Source organism: Magnolia sinica, chromosome 11 (genome assembly GCF_029962835.1).
Source record: "Magnolia sinica isolate HGM2019 chromosome 11, MsV1, whole genome shotgun sequence".
NCBI classification, from domain to species: domain Eukaryota; kingdom Viridiplantae; phylum Streptophyta; class Magnoliopsida; order Magnoliales; family Magnoliaceae; genus Magnolia; species Magnolia sinica.
In genome coordinates, this window is record NC_080583.1 from 8,794,997 (window position 1) to 8,820,627 (window position 25,631).

The 25,631-nt window shown below is 40.1% G+C and overlaps 1 protein-coding gene and 1 non-coding gene across 3 annotated transcripts; both read left to right on the forward strand.

Moving 5' to 3' along the window:
• The first annotated feature begins 249 nt into the window (after positions 1-249).
• On the forward strand, positions 250-356 carry LOC131219852 (small nucleolar RNA R71). Its single transcript, XR_009158494.1, has one exon. It is a non-coding gene; the product is annotated as a small nucleolar RNA R71 (small nucleolar RNA).
• A 10,855-nt stretch (positions 357-11,211) lies between these two features.
• Positions 11,212-24,488, forward strand: LOC131218757 (rDNA transcriptional regulator pol5). 2 transcript variants are annotated; one of them, XM_058213532.1, is made up of 11 exons: positions 11,227-11,366; positions 11,756-11,838; positions 12,278-12,876; positions 14,250-14,375; positions 14,477-14,674; positions 15,874-16,101; positions 16,901-18,025; positions 18,804-19,094; positions 19,630-20,068; positions 22,672-23,523; positions 23,932-24,488. In XM_058213532.1, the coding sequence occupies exons 3-10, from the start codon at positions 12,322-12,324 to the stop codon at positions 23,481-23,483; spliced, it is 3,774 nt and encodes a 1,257-aa protein (XP_058069515.1). In that variant the 5' UTR covers positions 11,227-11,366; positions 11,756-11,838; positions 12,278-12,321; the 3' UTR covers positions 23,484-23,523; positions 23,932-24,488. The 2 variants fall into 2 exon arrangements, with proteins under 2 accessions (XP_058069514.1, XP_058069515.1); XM_058213531.1 differs by lacking the exon at positions 11,756-11,838 and having other exon boundaries at positions 11,212-11,366.
• The last annotated feature ends 1,143 nt before the right edge of the window (positions 24,489-25,631 follow it).

Consider the following 25,631-nt stretch of genomic DNA (forward strand, 5'->3'; position numbering starts at 1 on the left):
CACTTGAGATCATCCTCTTCTTTCAAGAGATATAATCCACCTTTCTCCTTTAATTGAGTTGGCCTAGACGTGGTGTTCGACTTTGGGTAATAATCCCAAGATTGTGTTTTTTCAGCCAAACTGTCGAGGTAGTCCCATACCTCGTCGACATCTTTATTAATGAACTCTCCATTACACATTGTCTCGACCATTTGGCGCATGGAAGATGTCAGTCCATCATAGAAAAAATTTGTAATGCGCCACGTTTCAAATCCGTGTTGTGGGCATGAACTGACCAAATCTTTAAACCTTTCCCAGCATTGAAAGAATGCTTCATCTTCCTTTTGGGCAAAGTTCATGATCGCTTTTCTGAGGGTAATCGTTTTATGATGTGGGAAGAATTTTTTTATGAATTTCCTCTGCATGTCGTTCCATGTGCCAATGGATCTAGGACGCAGTGAATGTAACCACGTCTTAGCTTTCTCTTTTAAGGAAAAAGGAAAGAGTTTCAGCCTAATTGTATCCTCAGATACATTAAGAAAACATAATGTAGCTATAATCTCATCGAACTCTTTCAAATGTAAATATGGACTCTCTGATTCAAGTCCATGGAATTTGGGAAGGAGTTGGATAACTCCTGGCTTGATGTCCATTTGTCCTGTGTTTTCAGGAAAAATCATACATGAGGGCATACTCACTCCCGCCGGTTGTAGAAAATCTCGTAAAGTACGAGGTGAGGGTGCCTGTTGCACCTCATTCTCATCTTGGGTATCCTCCACCTTGGGTGGAAGTGGAGGAGGTTGGTCTTCAGCCATAACCTCAGTTAACTCAGGGGATTTCGAGCGGTGTCTAGTCCTGCAATGGATAGTCAACCCCTCAACCAATCCTCCTTCAGTCAAGAGACGTCGAGTGTCGTCACGGGCCCACTTGGGCATGAAAACACTCGCAGCCCTCAGTTAAAAACTTAACCCTAGGAAAATCTAGCAAGAAAGAAAGAGATGGAAAGAAATTACCAAATTGGAGTCCTGAGTTAAAGACCTGCAGAACAAAATAAAATAAGTTAGATTCTAAAAAGAGAAGAACAATTCTTTAAAAGAAAGATAGAAGTGAACTGGCTTCTAAAAGAAAGAATTCCTAAAAGAAAGTGAAAATTTCTAAAATAAGCTAAGAGAGACCTAAACTAGAAAGTAGATTACTAAAAGAGAATTGAAAAATAGAAAGTAGGGAAGGAGTGTACCGAATTAGAGATTTCTATCTTAAAGGCCTACAAAATAGGAAGGTTAGTTTCTAAAGAATTCTAAAAATAAATTAAGAAACAAGATTAGATTCTAAAAGTGTCAGAATTACTAAAATAGAAATAGAAAGTTAATTTCTAAAAAGGGAAAGAAAAAACCTAATTTCTAAAAATAAACTATTTCCTACAGAAGGGAGGATACTAGAGTTAGAAAATTTCTAAGATTTACCTTAATTCTAAAAACAGAAGAAGTAGAGAAATTAGGAAGGAATTACCAATTTAAGAATTTATGTCAGGATCCTACAAAACAGAAAAACAGATTAAAAAAAATAGAATAAAATAAAATAAAAACTTCTATCCTAAAGTAAGTAAAATCCTAATCCTAACCTAATTCTAAAACTAATTAATTTCAGAAAAACGTAACCGACAGTCCCCGGCAACGGCGCCAAAAACTTGTTCACTCCCCAAGTATAGGGTTGTGATGTAGTAATAAACTCGGTAAGACCGAGGTCGAATCCACAGGGACTGATACCTGTACGTTATCTGAAACCAAGTAGAACTAGAACTAGACTAAGATGCGATCTAAACAAAATAGAATTTAAGAAATAATTGTGGAATAACTATCTAAAACTTTAAGGAATTCTGAGGAAGGAAACTAGGGATTCAGAGGATCCACTTGTAGAGATCAGGGAGATCTTATGCCTGCATCAATGATTATGGAATTTCAAACTGAACTTATTTGATCTGGTTTTCAAGAGATGAAAGGTATATGAATTAGAATGGATTCCATCATCAAACCATGCCCAGGAGACAAAGTAAACAACAGAATTAAACTAATTACCAACCAACCAACAATGTATGAAGATCAGGAAGGGTACTGTCATCCTACCATGCCCATGGAACAATGATGAACAACAGGGCTTCCTGACTTCATAAACATAAAAAGGGGAAGAAATATTCAAAGCCATTGCAAACCCATTGTAATTTCAGTCACAATAGACCATGAAAGACTAAGAAAAATATTCCTTGAATAATCAACTTAAACTCAGTTCAGAAATTCAAATTAAACGCATGAGATAGTGTCTCCCATCTCGCTACAGGCTTCACCTCTTAGCCCCAGCTAAGAGGGTTAGCCACACATGGATGGGCTGATCATTAAAAAAATAAAGGAAATATAAAGGAAAAGAAGAGAAAAACCAGGCTTAGCTCACGTGCCAGCCCAAACCCAAGCCAGCCGTACGTCCTTCTCTGTTTCTTCTTTTTCTTCCTTTCCTTCCCTCCTTCAAAGCCAAACTCTGTTGATCCCACCGTCCCTCACACGCTGCCTCAGCTCCCTGACCAAAAGAAACAGCAGCCGCACTCCTCTTGTGTACAGCAGCAGCAGAAACAATACCGTTTCCCTGACAAGCGACCCCAAAACCCAGTACCTCAGCCTCCTTTCTTCCGTCCTCTTATACAGAGCTGTCGTCCGGGAGCTGCTGCAGAGTCCTCCCCGAGATAGGTGGCGGAGATCGTCCGAGTAGGAGTAGGCGCGGAAGGTTTTACGCAAGGCTCCTGCGTAGGAGCGTTTTGCAGCCAAGAAAACGGAAGAGAAGACTTCCACTTCCATCGTCTTCTTTCCAAAGAGATAACGTCCCTACGGACGGTTTTAGCCCTCCTACAAAATAGACGGTCCGGATCACTGTTTCGATCGGCGATGATGGCCCACCTGGATCGACCGCAGCTTCCTAATGCGAACAGAGCATGCGCGGTCGGGCGCTGTGAAGGCGGCGAACCGCTGATTGGCGCCGTGTGTAAAATCCACTCCGACCATTCGATTCGCGTCGAAAAACCAGTAAGATTCGGCTGGTTTTATGTTAGATTCGGTGTAGCCCATACGATTTTTGTTCCCACCGTCCATTCCTGCGTTTTTATGAAATCTGCCTTTGTGTGTGTGCATGGGCCAAAAAGAAAAGCTAGGCGACGGTGTTGGTCACCTTGCAGAGTGTATGGACGGCTCTGATCATCGAAAACTGTGATTGATGGGGCCCACTACATGAAAACGGACGATCAGCGTCCGCGCGCTGTTTCCGTATGCGAGAAGGATCGGGTCAGCGGGCGCTGACCCGATCGGCTTGATTCGGTACAACGCGAGTGCAATTTTGCACTATGCACTGCTGCTTCCCATAGGGTCCATTATGATGTTTTCTGAGAGATCCGCTCCGTCTATCCATTTTGTCAACTCATTTGAATCGTTGAGCCCAAGATTGAAGCACTTTCAGACACCAAGCGGGCCCCAGTTCACTGATTTATGGGCTGATCTGTCCGTTGGGCCACTTCCAGGGGGATCCAATAGCTGAAATTTGACATGTACGGTTAGTTTTTGGTTTTTAGGCCATATGTGAAGTTTTGAACCGAACGGATGGTAGAAACCCTGTAATCTTGCATCCTGGCTGACTTTTCAGGCCACTTGAGCTTCAATTCCTCGATTTCCGCGGACCCCTGGTGTATAATTTCGTCGCTCTTGGTCTTCTAGAGTCCGTTCCTTGCCTTGGTGCTCTCGGAGCGTCAAATCCATGCTTTTACCACCCTTTTTCAGTCCATGCTCGTAAATACACTCTGCATCACAAACACAATTAAATTAGGCCATTAAACGGTCTCATGCGTGTAAAACTATGCTGCAACTGGGTCTGATATGCAATATTTGACCCTCAACAGATAATATAATGCATGCCCTTACATCCAACACTCACTCGAGCAACATCGTCTAACGATCGCAATATTAAACACTCCATCAATGCGACTTCAACTGTCAAATCGCTAACTTAACTAATGCAATGTGATGGTGATCATGTTAGTCATGTTGATTAGTTACATTCATTTATCCAGCAGTTTAGGGAAACTATAACACCTTAATAGAGTCAATGCCCTACCCCGATCGCGGGACCTAAGCGGCCGCAGCGGCCTTATGCTCGTGATTGATCCTTTTAGGTTCGTTACTCTCAAATAACACATACAAAGGTAGATTGTAAGTTGAATCACTCTCAGTCACTACGGGGAGGCTCGCCACCCCCAACGTAGACCGACAGTTCGAGCATAGTATCTCATTCCACTATGCCTGGCTCACGAGGCGTGTTTGTAGCCCGGATTACTCGCGGTCATTACGGGGAAACTTGTCACCCCAGCGTAGGCCGACAGCTCGGGAATAGTGTCTCTTTCTACCATGCTCGGTTCCCTGAGACTCGTGGATCGCATCATAATTGTTACCGGTAGGCACTACATGGGCGTAAGATGTCTCAGGTTCAAACTGACGCGATCATACATGGTTAATGGATATAGCTGGTCAGTTAGTAGGTCAATTTGTTCAATTCAGGCGAACTGTGAAACACCCGACATTGTGTGCGAGCATCCTACGTAGTCCAATTACTGTCGGTTATCTGTATTCGACCTAAATTGTTCAAATTGATCGCTTGGTGGCCCAACCGATGAGGCTGCCCGTGTGGGTCTTAAAATTTTACTGGCCAACCCGAAAAGCGAATTAATCATCTAGCATATTATGGGAAATCATAACTACTCTTAGTCATTAAAAAATTTAAGCATGCATATCCATAGGCGCAGGCGTATTAATGACATGCGGGTACATTTCTCTCAAATCATCGCAGATTTGGGGATCAATCAAAAATCAATTTCATATAATCAGAATTTAAAGTGATGAAGGACAGCAATTCAATATATTGGCCTAATCTAATATAAAATTAAGCAAATTATTATTCTGAACATGGATGGGCAAATTTAAAGAGAAATAACTATCAATGAATTTCTCACTAATCAATGTGCAAAGTGAATTTCACACCCACAATCATTAACTTTAGCTTAGGTTCAATAAGTTATCACCTAAGATTAATGGTCCGCACCTAAAAATAGTTTGACAGTTCAGAATGTCGCTCATGCAATTCTGGTCCCACGGATTGGCGTATCGAGGCCCTGGGACGACAGAATTAGCTTGTAAGGACGCATGCATAAGGTGCTATAATGCTGAAATTTGGAAATGGTTGGAGGGTTACCTTTCTATCGCCAGTGGGCCACTTCTACGGCAGCGGAGTTGTGAGCTCTGACACGGAATTGTGGTAAGAGAGGGAAATTCCTCAAATTCCAACTCCCTGAAGATCCCTCTTTCTCTTACTATCACCTCTCTCTCCTTCCTGCAGCAAAATTCGTATGAGAGTGAAGGAGAGAGATTTTAGGACTTATATAGTCTGAAAATTTGTCTAAACGACCATAGGAACTCTTGTTTTAAAATACATACCCCTGACGGGTAGATTTCTGGTTCCTGAGGCCATCCTAGTGACCCCTTGGCCCATCTGTGCTATGGAATAGGTGTCCCATAGTCAGATGAAAGGTTGTCCCAAGTTTGGTGGTAAACGGACGAGTCAATTGATCGCAGGGGTCTGATTTACGATCAACGGTCACCGATGTTCGATCGGGGTCCCAGTTATACGGATATGAGCAGAGAAATATCTCTGGCTCATGGCCCGAGTTTGATTACAATTCAACGGTTGCAATGTCACAACTTTGCCAAAGAGTGTAATGTCTATTTCACTTAAGTTTTCAAATTTCAGTCTAGGGGATTTGCATGTTTCAAACACTTGCTTCTGGCCCAAGTTAAGCAGTTTTTGACACTTTCTTGGTTCGCCACCCATGATGGACATCAAGCCCAGTGACAAACATTATTATATAATTTCGAAACTAGTGGACCAGTAACAAGCGGTCTAGAGCTCATTCGTGTAATCAGGGTATTTTTTGAATGAAGTGGGTAAGGAGATTTCTTAGGCACAATTGTTATGGTTTAGATTAACTAAATTCACAGTGTGGCCTATTCGAAATTAGCAAAAATGGTGATTCGGTCATGATCACTCTAAGCCATTGGTTCTTAAGCTAAATTAGTAAATAGGTTGACTTGGTCCATTAGTTAAAATTCGGGCCATAGCTGGCTTGGCTTTGGGTAGGTATTTAATTTAGTTACGGTTGTCTTGATTAGTTAGTAATAGGTCGATTATATTTGGGCCCTAGATGAATAATTCACGAGATTAGACTTGAGGTTTAAGTGATCAGGCGGATTAATTGACTTCATACGGTTGGTTAATCGAATTTGTGCGGTTATTTACTAGTATAACCTACGCATTTGAACAAATTCCTCCCGTTGGAGCAAGGGCTTCCCTTTTTTGGCTGAGACCTCGACCCACTCATCCATAAAAAAGTTTACGCAGACTGATTAAGCTCACCTCGAGCGTCAAGGGTCAATAAGTGACGATGTGGGCTAGTTATAATTTGTTTTTAAAGGATTTTTGACAATTCAAAATAGCGAAAAATCCAAGATGTTACAGATTGCATGTCTGGAAATACCACAGTATTGTTGCCATCCAATCCCAAGTTTGGGATAAAAATCTTGCTACAAGAAAATGCAGGATTAAGCAAAATCATGTTTAGACCATGGAATTATATTCAACAAACCAAATCCACAAAGGATGTTGTTCACTTGTACACATATAACCAGAATGTCATGTGTAAACAGTGTATATGGATGGACAACATGGATAAAAGCATGCATCAACGTGGAGCCCACATTTGTAGTAAATTTCAAATTCCACAAAAATCCTATATGGGACTAAATGCAATTCCATCCTGCCTAATCCCAGACTTTCCCTCTCTCTCCAAATCCTAGATGAAATTGCATGAGACCAAATGCAACTCTGTCCCACCTAATCCCATCTAATATCCTGGGATAGAAGCCCCCTTATGGCTTACAAAAGTGAGGTCACTAATTTTCTATATATATATATATATATATTGTGATTTTCAAATCTAAAATATCATGTCCCATCTAATAATTGCATAAGCTTGATTTTGTAACATCCCATCATCATAATACAAGGCAGGTGAAATTATCAAAAAATATGACAATGTGAGTACTTTTAAAAAGGAGGACAAGGTAGTTAAAGATGCCCTTCAAATCTTTAATTTTAAATGTTAGGGGGCTTACTTATAATTGAAAAATAGTGATAATCTTGGATTTCAAACCATATTAAAATTAAAATGTATGATTAATTTTTTTCCTGAATTAATCAAATGACTCACTATTACAAACACTGGATTTCAATTCCCAGCTAGCTTTGATTATGTTTAGCTAGGTCAGTCTTTAATGGAGTATTTTATGCAATATTGTCAAGATTATGAAGCAATTCATCTCTTGATCACGGGTAATCTAGTTCGGATCAATTATTCAGCTAATATCATCATTATGTGGAAATGAATCGTTTCTTAAATTTTTTGTTGAACATATATCTCTGGTGTTTACTGTATATAGAAGATATCAACTCATTTAATCATGCATCAATTGCAAATGAGAATTCTCAAGTGTAAATAGAATTACATCTCAAGTATAAATACAACTTTTTATTTGCTCAATACAACCATTTCAAACTTCAAATAATGTTGTGACTATCTTCCGGTCATTGGTCCACTGAAAGCCACTTTATTTTAGTGGATCCTTTAAGATGCAATATGACTTGTTTAGTGTCTTTATTCATATTTTCTTTTGCAATTGTATGGTACCATTTGGGTTTTTAGGAATTAATTGTATAAGTGGGCCCTTTGTTCAATTATCTAAAACAATGATATTAGGGATTTGGTGGTGGTGGGTCACACTTCCTACAATATTAAACAAGAGCGATGCAATAGAAAATGAGGGGTGGATGAGTTGTAGAGAGGATGCCTCAGAGAGGCTATAATTAGAGATGCCATTGTTTCTAGTACGGAAATTCCTATATCAATGAGAAATGTCATACCTCTGAGTGCGATTTGAACTATTGATTTACGTAATTCGAAGTAACCAATTAGATTTACAACAAAACCTAAAAATCGATCATTGATCTATTTAGATATAGAGATAGATCCAGATAGAGATCTATATATTTCTATCGATAGATAGATCAACTGAGAAATGGATTGTCGATCCAGTTTCGACGATCTATGAACAAGAGAGATCTCTAAATATCCATTTGAAAAAAGAGATAAATAGATAGGGTTGAGCAGATAGCTGGGTTGGGTGCAAATGGTCATTATTCGGGTAAAGGGATGGACTGTGGTAGGTAGGTATCGAAGTTGCTTTCGTAGCGCTTGCTTCTATCTATGTATAGTGCTCCCCATATATGAAATCAATAAAATCGATGTGGATTCAAGTCGCTCCCTCTGGTGGGGTCCTCCCAATACCTCGCTATAGGATAAATAGACAGATAGGGGGTTCTTTGAAAATCTTAAAATATAAGGTAGTCTGGAATTGAAATACTGATTTTTCAAGGTTGCTAAGTACTTAGTTGGACTTCTATTCCCAATAGCTAAAAGTATAAGATTTTGGGGTGGTGCGAAATGGCCCCTAAAAGGTGGTATATGTATATGAATCTCCTTTTCATATTCAAGGAATTGCAGCAGTCATAAATTGTTGCCTCCTCTCCTAAATTCTAAAAATCTTAAATTTTAAGGTAACACATAATTGAAATCCTATAATTTTAGGGTTGTCAACAACTTAGCCTAGACTTGGATTCCCAACTACGAAAAATACAAAAATTTGGGATGGTGCCAAACGGCCCCTAAAGATTTAGGTGGTGACTACTATAAATGTTTATTTACCAATCAAGCCCATTATCATACCAAGGTCTAGTAGATTAAAAAATTACACCTATTAGACTTTTCAATCCATGAATGAGTGGCCGTTAAAACTACCATGGAAAAAGTAGTAAATTATTGAAAGAACAGTTGATTAAGATTATCTAATAAGTTTGATTAGTGATTTATAAGTAATCCTTATGAGGGCCTGATGGCTAATTGATTATTCAATGTGTTAGTGTGCTATGCATTGTTCTATTTTTGTTAGCATAATTCGAGTGTGTAAATTAGTTTTTCGGACTAGAAATTCGAACACAAAAGGCCTTTCCTGCAATTATATTTTTAATGAATAATTAGTAATGGCTAGTAAGAGCACCTTGAAGAAAAAAACATACAAGGGCTTCTTTGGCCCCACCTCTTGTGATTAGATGACTTTGATTATTTTCTGTCATTTTAGAAATGGAGATGACTCATCCATGTTGCTCATGTCACCCAGGAAGGTTGTTCATACACTTCCGAGTAATATTTATTGAGTGAGCGATTAAAATTAGAAGGCAAAATGATATAGAATCGATAGGAAAAAATTGAACGGATATGATTGTAGCTTAGTACAGTTTTGTACCATGATCTATGGAGGCGGATTAGCTACCGAGATTATTAGTGACCTATGGTGGGGTTAGTAACCTCGAGGGTGATCTATAGCCCCCACCAAGGCGTATGTGTTTGATCCACCTTGTTCATCCATTTTTATATATCATTTTATAGTATGAGCCTAAAAATAATGTAGACCCAATCTCAAGTGAACTACACCATAGGGAACAAAGTTAATCGAACTCTCATCATCTAAAACTCCTCGAGGCCCACAAAAGTATTGGATTAAGTTGATTATCTTCTTCCTTCATTAAAGTTTGAATGACTTAATCTAAAGTCCCTCCAAAGATAGCGGCCTTCCGATGGTTAGTTGGAATGAAGAAGGCCTTGACAATCAATAACTTGAGAAAAACAGGCATGATAATCACAAATGTTTGCCCGTTCTGTATAGCAAATGCAGAATCACTAAACCCTCTATTCATTCATTGCCCAATTGTCAATCATATTTGGTCAACAATTATGTCCCTTTTTGAAATGTTTCCGTCTTTTCCCGACTTCACAAGTCAGTTGCTCATTGCCTATGATAAATTAGGTAATCATAGAAAGGAGATCTAGAGAATGGCCTTTATGGCCGTTTAGTGGACCGTGTAGGAAGAAAAGAATGGGAGGTGCTTCAAGAATACTTCAAACTCGGCAGAGTCTCTAGTTAATAGGGCCAAACACTCAATAGTAGAATGTGCTTCAAATGTTGTTCTCCTAGAGAGATAACTCAGTAGTAGAATGGGCTTCAAATGTTGTTCTCCTAGAGAGATATAACTAATCCTTTTTTAGGTGAATAGTCTTCCCGCTATCGCGGCAGGTTGATCCTGCCTATTTTTGTTACTCCTTTGGGCGTGTTTGGCCGGACCGATCCCATGGGATTTGGTGGGATGAGATCAATTTTAAGGTAATGATGGTGGTGTCAGTGGATTGTCTTAAGATCCATGGGATTGCTTATATCCGGACAAGTTCGCTGGGTCTGTTTGGCACGCCCAGCATATCCCCGGATTTAACCTTCCAACCCATCCAACCAAGGGATAGGATCAATTTTAAGGTAATGATGGTGATGTCAGTGGATTGTCTTAAGATCCATGGGATTGCTTGTATCCCCGGGACAAAGTTCACCTGATCCCAGGATATTGCCGATCCCATCCCTCCTAATCTCACCTAATCGCACATCCAGCGCCCGGCCAAACACGCCCTTTGCCTTCTAATAAAAAAATTCATTATCTTTCAAAAATAGAAAAGTCCACATGACTTAATTAATGGGCTGGAGGTAAAATAAATGTTGCATGAGGCATTAATAGGTTTTTAACGGTGGACATTTAATCACTATTATTTTCCTGTATTGTGGTCCACCTAAATTTTATATCCGCCTCATTTTGCAACTAAATATTAAAATGATATTTGAAAAGTGAATAGACGGTGTGGATAAATCACATAGATTATGGTGGGGTTCACATAGCACTGACCACTAGCCACACGGCTAGTGGCAGCAGCTTCCCTAGCCGAACCGCGTCTATGCTCCATCTAACAATTTTGATGGCTTGGATTGTCAAAAAACGAAGCCACCTGGTCAAACGGATGGACAGCGTGGATGACACATAATCACGGTGGGCCCACGGCAAATCAGGGTCGTTTCGCACGTGGAAAATGGTCCAGACATGCTACACGCACCAAGTTGGCACGTGCACCAGGGGCAGTTTCGTCACATGGCGAAGTTATAAAACCCTAAGCGCCCTTCCTCTTCTCTCTTCCTCGCTTGCCATTTTAAGCGGAAAACAATCCAAACCCTAGACAGCAAAGGAGGTCAGACAGCTTCCTTTTTTTTTTGAACATTGAAGACAGCTTCTTCTTCTCCAATTCCAAAACCCTAGCTCAGGTTCGCTTCTTTCTCTATCCTTCTTCTCATTCTCTTCCAGAAACACAAAAGCAGAAAAAAAGCGATTTTATTTATTTGTTATTGCTCCATGAATGCAAAGCATCAGAATAATTTCTAGGGTTTCTTTGGAGAAATTAAAAGAATATATTTTGGTTTCATTTGATTGATGGAAGGAATCAGTAGGGAGCAGTAGTTATTAAGGACTGAGCATTTTTCTTACACGGGAGAGTTGGGCACACCTTTCGGTGTGGACTGACCGTTCATCTTGTGCGCCTCACCATGGATGGGCGGTGGGCCCATTATCTCCTCGAACAGATGATTCGTGCAATGTGATCGGTGGATTTTTATCTTTTAACTGCCTATCAGCTGGACACAATTTTAATGTGTAGGATTGCTTGATGGAATGGACTGTCAGTCCATCAACATTTGATGACGGGTAAACGGCCTGATGAATGGCCTGGATCACTGAAAGGTGCGACCTACTGGCACACAATGCTGTTCTGGGTTAATAGCTCAGTAATTTGAGTTTGAGTGTTGCATATCTCTCAGTTCTAAATCACTGGCTATTTCCCCCCCTCTTTTGTTTGTTGAAAACCCGAGACATTCGAACAAGGATCTCTGTCATGCATTGCAGTTTTTCGTGAAATGCTTTTTTTTTTTTTTATAAATTTTTTTAATGCAATGTCTAATTGGACCTGTGCTTCCATAAAATGGAAGATTAGAATGTTTAATGGAGCTTATGAGATATGATGGTGATGTGGTTTTGAGTATATATCCTCCTTTGAATATGAATCTCCTTTGAAATTGCTAAATTATATATAAAAGTTTTGTGGGCCATTGATATATTTGAGAATTAAGGAATATATTTGAAAGAGATTTCTATATTGAATAATTCTTTTGGTTATTGATAGGTTAATCTAGGAAGGTTACAAGTAATTAAGGAATTCATACAACAATGGGTAGAAAGAAGAGAAATTCTGATTCTGTTGAAGGTTCCCTGGATCAAAACGATGCCCCTGTCGATGAAGTCCCTCAACGTGAAAAGAAAGCAAGAAAAGAGAAAACAGAAGAGGAGGACGCAGGTGGTGGTACCCCTTGTGTCATCCCTCACTCCCTCAAACCGATGGAGAAAAGGAAGAAAAGAAAAACGATGATTAAAGAGAGAAACCAGACCAATTCTAACACCCCAGAGCCATCAAAAGTTAGAAACTTGATTAAAGGCCCTGATGTGTCTCAAGCACCTTCTCCTTCAAGCGTGTTACCTGAGTTCCACGTCGGCGTTTTTAGGGATCTGGCCTCAGCCGATTTGTCGGTTAGAGAATCAGCTGCTGAAGCATTGGTAACAGAACTGTGGAGTGTCCAGAAGGTGTATCAGAAGCTGGGAAAGAAAGGATCAAATGAGGATGAGGCACAGTTAGAAGCTGAGAAAGATGATGGTTTGAAGAACTGCGCACCGTCGTTGAGATATGCGATTCGAAGACTTATCCGTGGAGTTTCTTCTTCCAGAGAGGTATGTTTCTTTGAGTTGGATGTATTGTTAATGTTTGATGTGTTTGGAAGAACAAGTATATGAAGTCTTTCTGTTGCGATGTCAATATAATTACTGCTTTATTTGCATTGAACATCTTCTAATTCATGGTCTTATATGGCTCGGTCATTAACTGGTAGTTACCATGCGGAACAGGTTGAGCAGAGTAAATGACTAACTTGGATTTGTCCATTCTGCATGGTAAATTTAGACAGCGATCATGAAATTGACAAAAAGAAAACAAAAAACCTGTTCTTTCCTTTTCCTTTTGATTGAAAAACCTTCACATTATTACATCGTGAGGTGGTGATCTCGGGTGTTGCAGAGGCAGATTTTCTCAGACATGGAAAATCAAGCAACAAATATTTTCTTGGACATGGAAAATCAAATAAGTGAAGAAAGTTGTCTTGGTTACATATAAAACAGAGATCTCCTTGAACCACCAAGACTAGCAACCCATGTCTGTTTGTATCTTTAGCTTTCACGAACAAATAAAGCTTAGTCTGGAGAAGCTGGTACCTCGAACTAAGTATAGAGTTGATTCCACTCAGAGTTTACGTTCTTGTAAGCTTTAGAGCTTAAAAGAATCTATTAAGCATGGATTTATGTTTTGTTTTTTGTTTTTTTGTTTTTATTTAATAATTTCAGTAGAAAGGGGAGTTTCTTTGGGAGGAAGGGACCGCATGTAATCCTGTCGAGTTGGGAATTAATGCACAACTCTGATCCATGCCCTAATCCTTTCCATGTATTAGGGAGGATTCTTTTTTTTTTTTGAAAGAAGACGATATATTAATAAAAAGGAGAAAAAGTACAGAAACAGGAGCAGATTTCTGCTGAGAAGGTGAGAAAAACTAAACTCTAAGAAAAATAAAATCAAAGCCCTTTAAAGCATCTACTTGAACAGCCCAATCTAACAGCAAATGCTTAGCATTGGACGCAACAAAATCTGCAGAACTAGGGATACTCCTGAAACATCTTCCATGTATTAGGAAGGATTCAGTGGTCTGGTTTTCTTAATCCAAAGGGAGGAACCTCCCCTCATAATAGTTGTATCAGCAGCTTTGGCATCAAGATGTTGGTTGTTCATTAGTATAGGAACTAAAGTCTTTTACTGATTCACATGTGCCAATGTGATACTCTTATGCAAACTATTATTTATTATTTATTATTATTATTATTATTTTGAATTTATTTCAATCTTTCAAAAGAAAAAAGGAATTTATTTCACTAAAGTTTATTATTATTATTTAAATCTATTCAATTCTGAAAGATAATTGTGGTAAATGAGCCTGTTGGTTGGCGCTGAATGCTAACTTGTGGGGCTATTGAATGATATTGTATTGCTTGTTGTGTAGTGTGCAAGACAAGGGTTTGCATTGGGGTTGACGGTCATTGTTGGCACAATTCCAAGCATCAAGGTGGACTCTCTGATGAAACTGATAGTTGATTTACTAGAGGTTTCATCATCAATGAAGGGTCAGGTAGTTTTCAGAAGTTTTTTATGTCATCAAATATAGTTTGTTAAGCATATTGTTATTCTCTATTTGTGATAACTTTGAATTACTTGTTAATGGTGTTTCAGGAAGCAAGGGATTGCCTTTTAGGTCGCCTGTTTGCTTATGGAGCTCTTGCTAGATCTGGGCGAATATCTGACGAGTGGATTTCTGATAGCAACACCCCTACTGTCAAGGAGTTCATTGGCCATGTTATCTCCCTTGCTGCCAAGAAGCGGTACTTGAGGGAGCCAGCTGTATCAGTGGTGTTGGAGTTGGTCGAAAAGGTATTTTTCATCCACTTATAGGAAGATGAGTTCTCTTGCCAGCAGTCTTTGGGTTTGAGTGTGTGTGCGCGTGCGTGTGTGTGTGTATTATGAAAGATTATTTTGTCCCCTATCTTCCAAAACTTTCTGTGTACTTCGACATCTGTATGTTTGTCCCCAAGCTCTTATACTTTACCTTCCACCTGTACACTTAACTTTATTGGACTCCACCCCCTGTATCCTACTACTGCTTTCTGCTTTTGATATCTTCATTAGAAATATGCATTTTCTATCTGAAGGGTATTTTCCATCTAAAGAAAGTCTAATTAGCAGTTTGTGCATTCTGCTATTGGTTCTTATAGATGTACTTTGTGAAAGAAATAAATGGTAATTTATATCACAGTTTGTTCCATGTGATTTCTTTGGTTTAATTGTCTAGTAGAAATAGGGTCTCTGAATTACTAGCCACTCCCTTAGTGTCTTTGGTGGGAACATCTCACAACCGCCTTTCCTTTTTATGTTTTTAGAGAACACCTTAGCCAAAAAGTATCATCGCTAGGAAACAATCAATTTTTATTTATTTATTTATTTATTTATTTTGAGTGGGCGGTTAATGTTGATAAATTAAAGGGATGTAATTTGCTTTTCTTAGGTGTGTGGTTGGTTGTGTCGCTCCCTCGGCGGTGCAGCCACCAATCTTCTGTTTCCCTTTTTTCTCTTAATATAATCAGTGACTTCTCAAAAAAAAAAAAAGTATTGTCACTAGGAAACAATCAGAATTTTTTTCTTTAATTTTTTGCCCTCAGCGGGAGATGCTTTAGGAACACCTCAAACTCAGCGGAGACAGTTTCTTCTAAGGCAAAGTCTTCTTATTGAATGGGCTGTTAATGTAACTTCTTTGAAGGACTACGACCTTCGCTTTTTAGTAGCATAGCTGAGTCTGCTTTCTCAGCAGACTCTCCCTCCTTTTTGTTCCTGTTATAAGTTTTTCCTTTAATATATCTATCATTATCTTTCAAAAAAAAAAAAAAAACAGATTTTTTTTCTTTTATTTTTTATTTTTTATTTTTATTTTTATTTTTTGGGTTCTGATAAGACTGATTGTCTACAAGCCTACACCGCTGCAGTTACTTATTGTATCTTATATTCACTGGTTGAGGCAGATCTGCAAAGTGCTTAAAGTTCAGTTAAACTGATGCATTCTTCTTCTAGTTTTGCAGTTGCCTGTTGAAGCCTTGTTGAGCCAAGTTCTTGAAGCTCCGGGAATGCATGATTGGTTCCAAAGTGCCACCGATATTGGAAATCCAGATGCATTGTTTTTAGCCTTGAAGATCCGAGAAAAGATCGCTGTGGACAGTGAAGCTTGGAGCAAACTTTTGCCATTTCCATTCAGTCCCAACAACCTGTTCACTGTTGACCACTTGTCTTCCCTCAGTTCTTGTTTTAAGGTAAAATTTTTATCCTATTCTTGTCTTGCAAGTGATCCTATGGAAGTGATTTCATGAAACTTCCGCTGCTTCGAAGCAATGATGAAAGGATGCTTGTATTTTGAAAACAACATCAATGCCGTAAAAATTCTCTTGATGATCAAACTACCATGTAGAGAGGATTGTATAATTCCCCAAAGGTGATGACCACAATATCTCTGGGTCTTGAGTTTGTTACAAGTGGGGCCCATCCATTGATCTGATGGGCCCCACTGCCAACGGGGCATGCTCCAAATGTCTCCCAGATTGGACAATTCCAGCTCTTCAATCTTTGGATCTTACATGGATCATATGGAATATTTTGTCTTGCCTTAACAATTATTTTTCATAAACAATCTGTTAGGGAGAGTTTTGGGGTGTGGCCTATTCACCATAGGCTATTAGACGTGGTCCAAAATACAAATCATGGGCCAAACTTGCACAGATTCGTGGCTGGAAGATATGTGTATCCTTGTGTCTAGGATCATATAACACCCCCACCTAGAAACTTTTCACCTTCCTTCAAATAATTTTAAGTTGTTTTTTCATGAGCTCCATGAGCATGCATTGTGTTCTAAACATCCAGAAATCTCTTTCATTTTCATTATTATACCTTGAAATATTTTAGCCGTTAAAGCTGCATTATTAATTCCTGTGATCAGCTGTAAGAACTAAGAAGTTTAAAGCATTTGGCTGCATCATATTCAACAAAGACTTTCTTCTTTTGTGAGCATCACAAAATGCCTCATTTCAAAATGCCGATTTCATTTGGCAATTTCAGGAATCAACCTTCTGTCAGCCTCGAGTTCACAGTGTGTGGCCTATGTTGGTCAATATTCTTGTACCAGATATTGCATCACAAGAGGAAGATGTTTCCTCAGGATCAAGTTCCAATAAAAAGCACAAGAGGAGTCGGAGATGTAGCTCTTCTGAAGAAGACATTACCAATAATATCCGCTACTTTTGTGAAGTTGTCATTGAAGGATGCCTCCTTATGTCTTCTCATGATCGCAAGCACTTGGCCTTTGATGTACTGCTACTTCTCCTCCCAAGATTGCCCACATCTTGTGTTCATATTATACTCTCTCACAAGCTTGTCCATTGCCTGATGGATATCCTCTCAACTAATGACTCCTGGCTATACAAGGCTGCACAATTCTTTCTAAAGGAAGTATCAAACTGGATCAGTAACGATGATGATCGCCGAGTTGCAGTTGTTGTAGCCTTACAGAAACACAGCAGTGGGAAATTTGATTGTGTCACGCGATCACATACAGTTAAAGATTTGGTTGCCGAGTTCAAGACGGGCTCGGGTTGCATGCAGTTTGTCCAAAGCTTGATGAACATGTTTGTAGATGAAGGGCGCCCGGAAGACGAACCTTCCGATCAGAGCCAGACAACGGATGAAAATTCGGAGATGGGTTCGTCGGAGGACAAGGATTCTGGGACAACATCAGGGAATTCAGATTTCCTCAAGAATTGGGTTATTGATTCCCTGCCTCGTGTTTTGAAAAATTTGAGACTGGATTTTGAAGCAAAGTCCTGGGTGCAGAAAGAAATAATGAAATTTTTAGCCGTGCAGGGCTTATTCTCTGCGTCTCTAGGCACTGAAGTGACGTCGTTCGAGCTGCAGGAAAAGTTCAAATGGCCACAGATAGCCACCTCAACTGCTTTGTGCAAAATGTGTATTGAGCAGCTTCAGTTGCTACTGGCAGATGCTCAAAGAGGAGAGGGGTCACAGGCTGTTTCTAGCGGCCTTGAGTCGAATGATCTGGGATCGTACTTTATGCGCTTCCTTGGCACACTATGCAATATCCCTTCAGTTTCACTTTTTAGACCGTTGAGTAATGAGGATGAGAAGGCATTCAAGAAATTGCAAGCTATGGACACTCGGCTTTCCCGGGAGGTATCCTATTCCATCTCTCTGTCACTGCAATATCATGTGTTCCTGCAAATTGAATTTGTTATTATTATTTATAAGTGATAGCTTGTAAGCATTAAAATAACAGATTTTCAAAAATGCCCTTGGGGTATGTACAGTAGCTGCTATTTTGTGATCAGAAATGGAGATTTGCCCATTGTTTTGATTATGTTTCAAGCAATCTCTTGATCTCTTCCCCCAGTTATATGCACGACTCTTTTTTTTTTTCTTTCAAATGTCATTGAAACCTGGACCTATTTCTACTAATGGATTTGCTAGTTGGGAAATGCGAGTGTGCCTAAAGTGAGATGGAGGGGCCTTGTGTCACACGTGATACTTGTTTGTGATCTGAGCCATTCTTTGGGTGGGTCCACCGTGAAGATGCCCTTGCCAGAACTCATTAGATTGGCCATTCATGTAAGTGAATATGGACTGTTGGTCTTTTATTTATTCATTTTTCACAGATGACCCACCTAATGAATGGAGCAGCTTGATTTCTTGGGCCAGGGCCTGTTCACTGTGGTTCCAACTTGATCAATGGTCTGGTTCTGCATAAGTGTGCCACAACCGCCAGCCACCCACATCAATTTACTGGATTGGGTCCCAATTACTGGGGCTCTTTGCTAGTCCATTGAGCATGCACTCCATGTTATACCTTACTAGTTAGTATCTTATTTGTTAGTTCAGTTATATAATCCTAATATTTATAATAAATTCTATAATCCCTCAATATCTATTTTTAGATTATTTGCATCTATTGCAGGAATGGAATAATGGACCTGGAGCTGATGCAAATAAAGTGCACGCACTGCGTTACTTGCTTATCCAGTTGCTGCTGCAAGTCCTTCTCCGGCCGGGGGAATTCTCCGAAGCTGCCTCTGAACTAGTTATATGTTGCAAGAAAGCCTTCGCTGCTCCTGCGCTTCTTGATTCCTCAGGGGAAGAAGATGAATTTGATGATAATGGGATGCCAGAGCTGATGGATGTTCTTGTTGATACTCTGCTTTCCTTGTTGCCTCAATCGTCTGGCCCTATGTGTTTTGCTGTTGAGCAGGCAAGTAAAAAAATGCAACTAATGATTGTTAAAAGGTTACTATTCTCATCATGTTTGAAAGATTCAAAACTATTAGATATGTTATGTATATTAAAAACAATTGTCTGACCTTGCACTTGTGGCACATGGTGGTGGTATCTGGACTGTCCAGCAGGTGTGTCCTCCCATGGAGGCTCCCTAGAGAAAAATTATACTGATTGAACAATCCTTGCCATCTCAAAGTGGACTATAAATTTGTCTGGAGGACGAATAAAAGTCAAAAGTAACTGTGTACATTCAATGGGCAAATGCTTCTGTTTGGAAGATTGATATCATTTAATCAGTGTGAATGTTTAGCTATGGAACATCCGCGATAGGGGCTATCTGATGAACAGTAGGTTCAGATCTCATACATGATTGCGGATCTCATACTCGTTTGCCACATGTCTAGTTACTGGATTCTGGATAAGAACTGTCCTTGACGGGGACAGCTACTGTCACTGGATCAGAGTGTTGTGTCGGAAATGAATTCCTGCTGCTTATTTCATATTTGCAGGTTTTCAGGTTCTTCTGTGATGACATTACAGATGCCGGTCTGCTTCAAATGTTACGTGTCATAAAGAAAGATCTGAAACCCGCCCGACATCAGGCCATGGACAATGTAGCTGATGATGATGATGAGGATCTTCTTGGGATCGAAGAAGCAGAGGATGAGACTGATGAAGCTGATGCAGCTGAAACTGGTGATAGTGATGACCATGCGGATGACTCCGAGGAAATGCCTAGAGTGGAGCAGAAAGTGGAAGAGCATCCAGCGTCTGATGATTCGGACGGAGGCATGGATGATGATGCCATGTTCCGGATGGATTCTTACCTTGCTCAAATGTTCAAGGAGCGGAAAAACTCGATGGGGAGTGAGACTGCTCATTCCCAGCTTGTGCTCTTCAAACTTCGTGTCCTCTCACTGCTGGAAATATATCTACATAGGAACCCAGGCAAGTATATTTGCATGCTTTTCATAACAAACATCAACCTTCAGCTTTTACACAGGCTCTTGGGAACTGACCATGGCAGAGGTGGCCCACCAAATACTCCGAGATTATAATATTTAGTGAGAGACTAAAATATTAAAATATCTGTATTTGGCCGTAGCTCTTGTTAAATCTGCAACAATTACACCTTCATTTTGGCCTCATTGCATTAAATGCCTTAAATGCAGTGTCTCCTGCTCATTAGGTGAGCTGTTAGAGAGTGTAGCGTGTGTGGGTGATCCAGGTTTCAATCCCTCATAATGTTGCCTTTAAAAAAGAATAAAAAATGCAATATTCAGAGGAAACCTCAGTGAATACTGTGGTAGTCTCAGTCACCTTCCATTTGCATGATTTTAGTTTTCTTTATCCAACACATCGGCATGAAATCTTGGACATCAAGAGTTTGGAAGATCTTAGGTTTTGCAGCTTCTTGTTTTAGGTATTTCTAAGGAGATTGAGGATTTTTTACCCCCATGGCACACGTGAGATCTGGGCCATTCATCAGGTCGTCCCACCACAGCTTGACCCAAAAATCAAGTGACCCCACATCAATTTTTTGTTGAAGCTAACAAAATCTATACAGAAGGTCAAAAAAGCCAAAAAGAAACTATTAACACAAGAAGGATAGATGATGAACATATCACTTTCTTTTGTATATAAGATTGTAAACGGTTCTTCCTTATCTCTTGCTAAAGACAGATCTGCACTGGAGGTTGATCGGGATGGGGAATTCCTTCCTCGTGCTGTTTGTTTCTCTTCTCTACAAACACAAGAAGGAAGGATGGATGATGAACACATTGTTTTCCTTTGTATCTGAGATCGGAAACACATCTTCCTTGTCTCTTGCTAAAGACATCACATCTTGATTGGGAATTCGTTCTCCTTGACATGGAAGAATCAGCTTTCCACATTCCTTAAACATCATTCTTACAGCACCTCGAAAAGCGCTTTTAGGCACATGACCCAATTATCCTTTTAGCTCTTTGGAAAATCTCATCATGAGATTCCTTTGTTCCTATATGTTCTATTATTATGTCTTTCCTAATTGCATACAACCTTTGGTGGTAAGGTCAATTGCCATGCAGGCCTCCTTTTCCAAGCCTTTCCCAACTTTAAGCATAACAGAGCATTGTTTGCCTTAGGCATTACCGAATCCATCCCAAATAGTTGCAAGAGTCTACCTCATAGTGACAAATCTTGTTCTCGGCAATTTCTTAGTTTGTGAATTTCTTGGGAGATATTCGAAATGCTGAGGTTTTTCTTGGGATATTATTGGGAAGATCTAGCTGAAAGTTAAAATATTTACTATAAATTAGTAAATTATTTAAAAACTTTTAATACATACACATACATACATACACATATGCATGTATATAATGAATTATTTGGAAATTCAAATAATTTTTGCGAAAAAATCACATATGATAAAAAACTGCTGAAAATTTGAAAATCTTGTGATATTAATACAATATTACAGTCTGATAGTTCTTCATGAAAGTATCACAAGATATTCAAAGTCTCATTGATATTTGTGACATGGCTCTACCCCATACGACTGTCAAGAATTTGCAATGCAGGAATAAACGATCCACTGGTTCTGCATGGCGCAAGCACATGATGCACCCATTTGCAATGATCGTCTATTTTTTTCTTAAATTCTCCACAATGAGCACCTTATCCTTACCAAGGAGCCGACAAAACACAACCATGCTTGAAAGTGCAGGATAAGACCAAACACGAGCAGTAGGAGCCCTCTTCCCGTCCTCGCAATAGCATTGTTCAAAGTCTAAAGCTTTCTGACCTCCCCAAGCTCCACTTCCACCTATCAGAACCCTAAGCCAGTTGTGTCACCATGTTGAAGTGCTCCTCTAGGCTTATAAATTCCCCAAACTCATCACCTCTTACTGCCCTTCGGATCTGCAACTCCCATAATATTGGGCGATTAGTTTGGGGAAAAATGGTTAAAATGGAGGATTAGAAAAAGAGGACCAGTGATCCATATTCAATGCATTCATTTTTTATTTTTTATTTGGGTTAGGACATGTTCACAGTAGCCCTGACCTGTGAATGGCCCGCATCTCTTGCATGCTACGTTGCAAGTGTGCTGGGAAAAAAATAAAATCAATCCTCTTCAAGCGCAACTCCAGGGGTCCCACTAGAGAATGTGTTTAAATTGCTTTTAGTGGTGAAGTGCTGTTTTAATTGTTAGTACCTCTCGGCTAAGCCGTGAATGGTCAGGGTTCTCTCAGACAATGTTGTCTGCCGAAATACAGGATGGGCCTGATAGTAAGAGCATGTCAATTTCCTGTCATTGTGCAACATGTGAATGGTGGATACTGCACATATGTTAGTGGTTGGCATGTGTGAAAGGATTTGGGTAGATGATGCCTCCCAAACTAATTTCTAAAAAGAAAAAGAAAAAGAAAAGAGTGGGACCGTAACAGGCCCTAAGCATATTTGTCAGAGACTAAGAATGCTTCAGATTCCTAACATGATTGGTTGTCAATTAATAGACACTTTGGTCGTTATACTCATTTGCTCCTGTTATTATCTTTTTTCATGCACAGGCAAGCCGCAGGTTTTGACGATCTTCTCATATCTAGCTCAGGCATTCGTGAATTCACATGTTGCAGAAGGTAGCAAGCAGCTCGGACAGCGAATTGGAGCAATTTTACAAAGGAAAATACTAAAGGCAAAGGAATACCCAAAGGATAAAGAGATTCAGCTCTCTACACTTGAATCTATGCTAGAGAAGAGCCTGAAATCGGCCTCTCGCACCCGTCACAAATTGGTTGCTTCTTTTGCTCAGAATTCGACATTTTGGATATTGAAAATCATCCAGGCGAGAAATTTTCCCAAGCCTGAATTGCAGAAGGTGTTGGAGATCTTCCAGCACATACTGGTGGACTATTTCGACAGCAAGAAGTGCCGGTTAAAGTCTGGATTCGTGAAAGAGGTGTTCCGGCGGTACCCGTGGGTTGCACATGAGCTCTTCCGCTTCCTTTTGGAGAAGTGTGGGAGTGCGAAATCAGAGTACAGACGGGTTGAAGCGCTTGATCTGGTGAACAGAGTGCTGAAATCGTGCATTCCTGGCAAGGGAGACGGTGACAAGGAGAGGGCGAGTGCATTGAAGTTTTGGAAGGCTCATCTCTCATCACTCTGTGATCTGATCCAACGGCTGCTGAGCAAGCAGCTAGAGAAGCAGTCACGTCGGGCGGAGGTGCGGCGGTTCTGCAGCAGGACTTTGGATGCAGTCTTGTTGCTTAAACTAGATAAGCCATTTGTCGAGGCCTTGAAGCCGGATGCTTATGCTGCCTGCGAGTCTCAACTGGGCGACCTGTTTCTTCCTTTCAAGAAGCTGGGAAAGCAAAAGGGTTGATGAGAGAGAAGCCGTGGGGCCCATTGATGGAATCACCACGGTATGGTCTTATGACAAAACGGGCTTAAATGATTACTCATTCCATACTGTTTTTCCCCAAAAAAAATGATCTTTTTGAAGGTGGATGTATCTTAAGCCATGTTTGGTTGCACCAAATATCATGAAATATTTCATGATTAATCAAGTCTAATTTAGCGAAAATATCATGATTTTTACTGAATTTTGGTGCAATCACCCTCTGTCTTATGCTGCGATGAAGAATTTTTTCATCATATGAAGGAGGCTGACTGTTTTATATTCAACTAGTTGATTTTTTATTTCATGCATGCCTGATAAATTGTTTCTGTTTTGTTACTCCAAAAAAATGTTGGAATTTCACTGCTAAAGATTTTGATTAGAAAGCTTCTTGACCTTAAATCATTAATTTTCATCTGGGTTTTCATGTCAGGCCTATGAATATACTGTCTGCGAGTAATTTGATCCGTGCAATCTGAGCCACCAGCTTGCAAATAGGGCGTTTGGGCCCATTGTTGCATGCCATCACGGTCCAGACATTTTTGCCTGTGGGCTGCAGATGCAATTCCCAGAAGAAAAAACTAGAGCAAATGTCTTCATTCAAATGGGCGAAAGTGGTTCAATCAGATGAACCGATGGTCGACTACTGGAGGAATGATGAGCCTATCCAAGCAAAGCGATTTTTTGTGCTGTGGCCCAATGTTGCAGTGGTCCACTACTGGAGGAATGATGAATGGTCATGATCCTGTTGTTGGCATGGTCCAGTCACTGCAGTTCTGAGTGAGGTTCCACACCGAGCTTCTGGTAGTATCTTTTTTCTTTCAAATTTCAAAGAACATGTAGTTATAATAGAGAGTTGGATATACCCGATCAAGAATTCCCATATGGCCTAGTGATGAATAGAGCATCATTCGGGCAGTAATACAATCGTTGTATTTCACCACCATTCTGAAGTAGTAAAGCTTACCCATATCGCTTGGGCTGGTTTGATGTTAGGAGAGTCATCATAGGTGTGCCCTTGGTTTGGTGATCTAGACTGTTGATCTGATGGAATGCATCCCTGAAAATCTACTGGATTCGAAGATCCTGGCCCTGATGAATGTGGGTCAGTTTTCTTTCCTTAATTGTTGATTTTTTGGTGACCATCAGAGAGTGGGAATCTTTCAATTTGGTAGCTTTCGTCTGCCAATTTACAGTGGGCCCTTGAGACCAACAATCTGGACGACTGAACCATGAGCTGCAAATGTAGATAACCTGGGGACGCAGATTAGGTGGTGTTGCTAACACTACCCCCAGCGGCAGTGTTTTTGTTTTGATGTGTTTGGGCACTGTGGGGCCCACTGTTATGTATGTGTTCTACATCCATGCCGTCCATCATTTTGCTAGCTCATTGTAGGGATGAACCCAAAAATGAAGCAGAGCTGCAGCTCAGGTGGACCACATGACAAGAAACAGTGGGAACAATGACACCCACCATTGAAACCTTCATAGGGCCCACTGTAATGTTTATTTTCCATCTAGCCTGTTAATAAGGTCACAATCCTGGATAAAAGGAAAACACAAATATCAGCTTGTCCAATACTTTTGTGGCCCCAAGAAGTTTTTAATGGTGGACATTCAATCCCTACTGTGTGGTCCACCTACGCTTTGGATCTACTTCGTTTATGGGTTTACGCCATTGAATAAGCTGGAAAAATGGATGGACTGTGTGGGTATAAAACACACGGCACTATGGCCCCACAGCGCCTAACACATCACAACACCACCTGATCCGTGTCCATAAGGCCATTGGTATCTTTATGTCTTATTATTATTATTATTATTTTTTAAAATGCAACTGTCTATCTGTTCTATAGGCCATGGATCTAAGAGTTTCCAATCTCTGAAATTTCCAGCACCACTCTTATCAATGGTGGATCCACAAGAAAACGGGTTAGATCACTGAGTTATGGAGCTGTAATGGGGTTGGTGAATTTGTAATCCAACGGCTCTTGATAGTGATAGTTTCACTGGCCACAAGTTACCTGGAACATCCAGAGCTGTCAATTTGATTTGCAGTTAAACCTCCCATATGTGATAGGTACAGCCATCATTTCTACTTTTGTTAAAACAGTTCTCAGGAATATGATCATG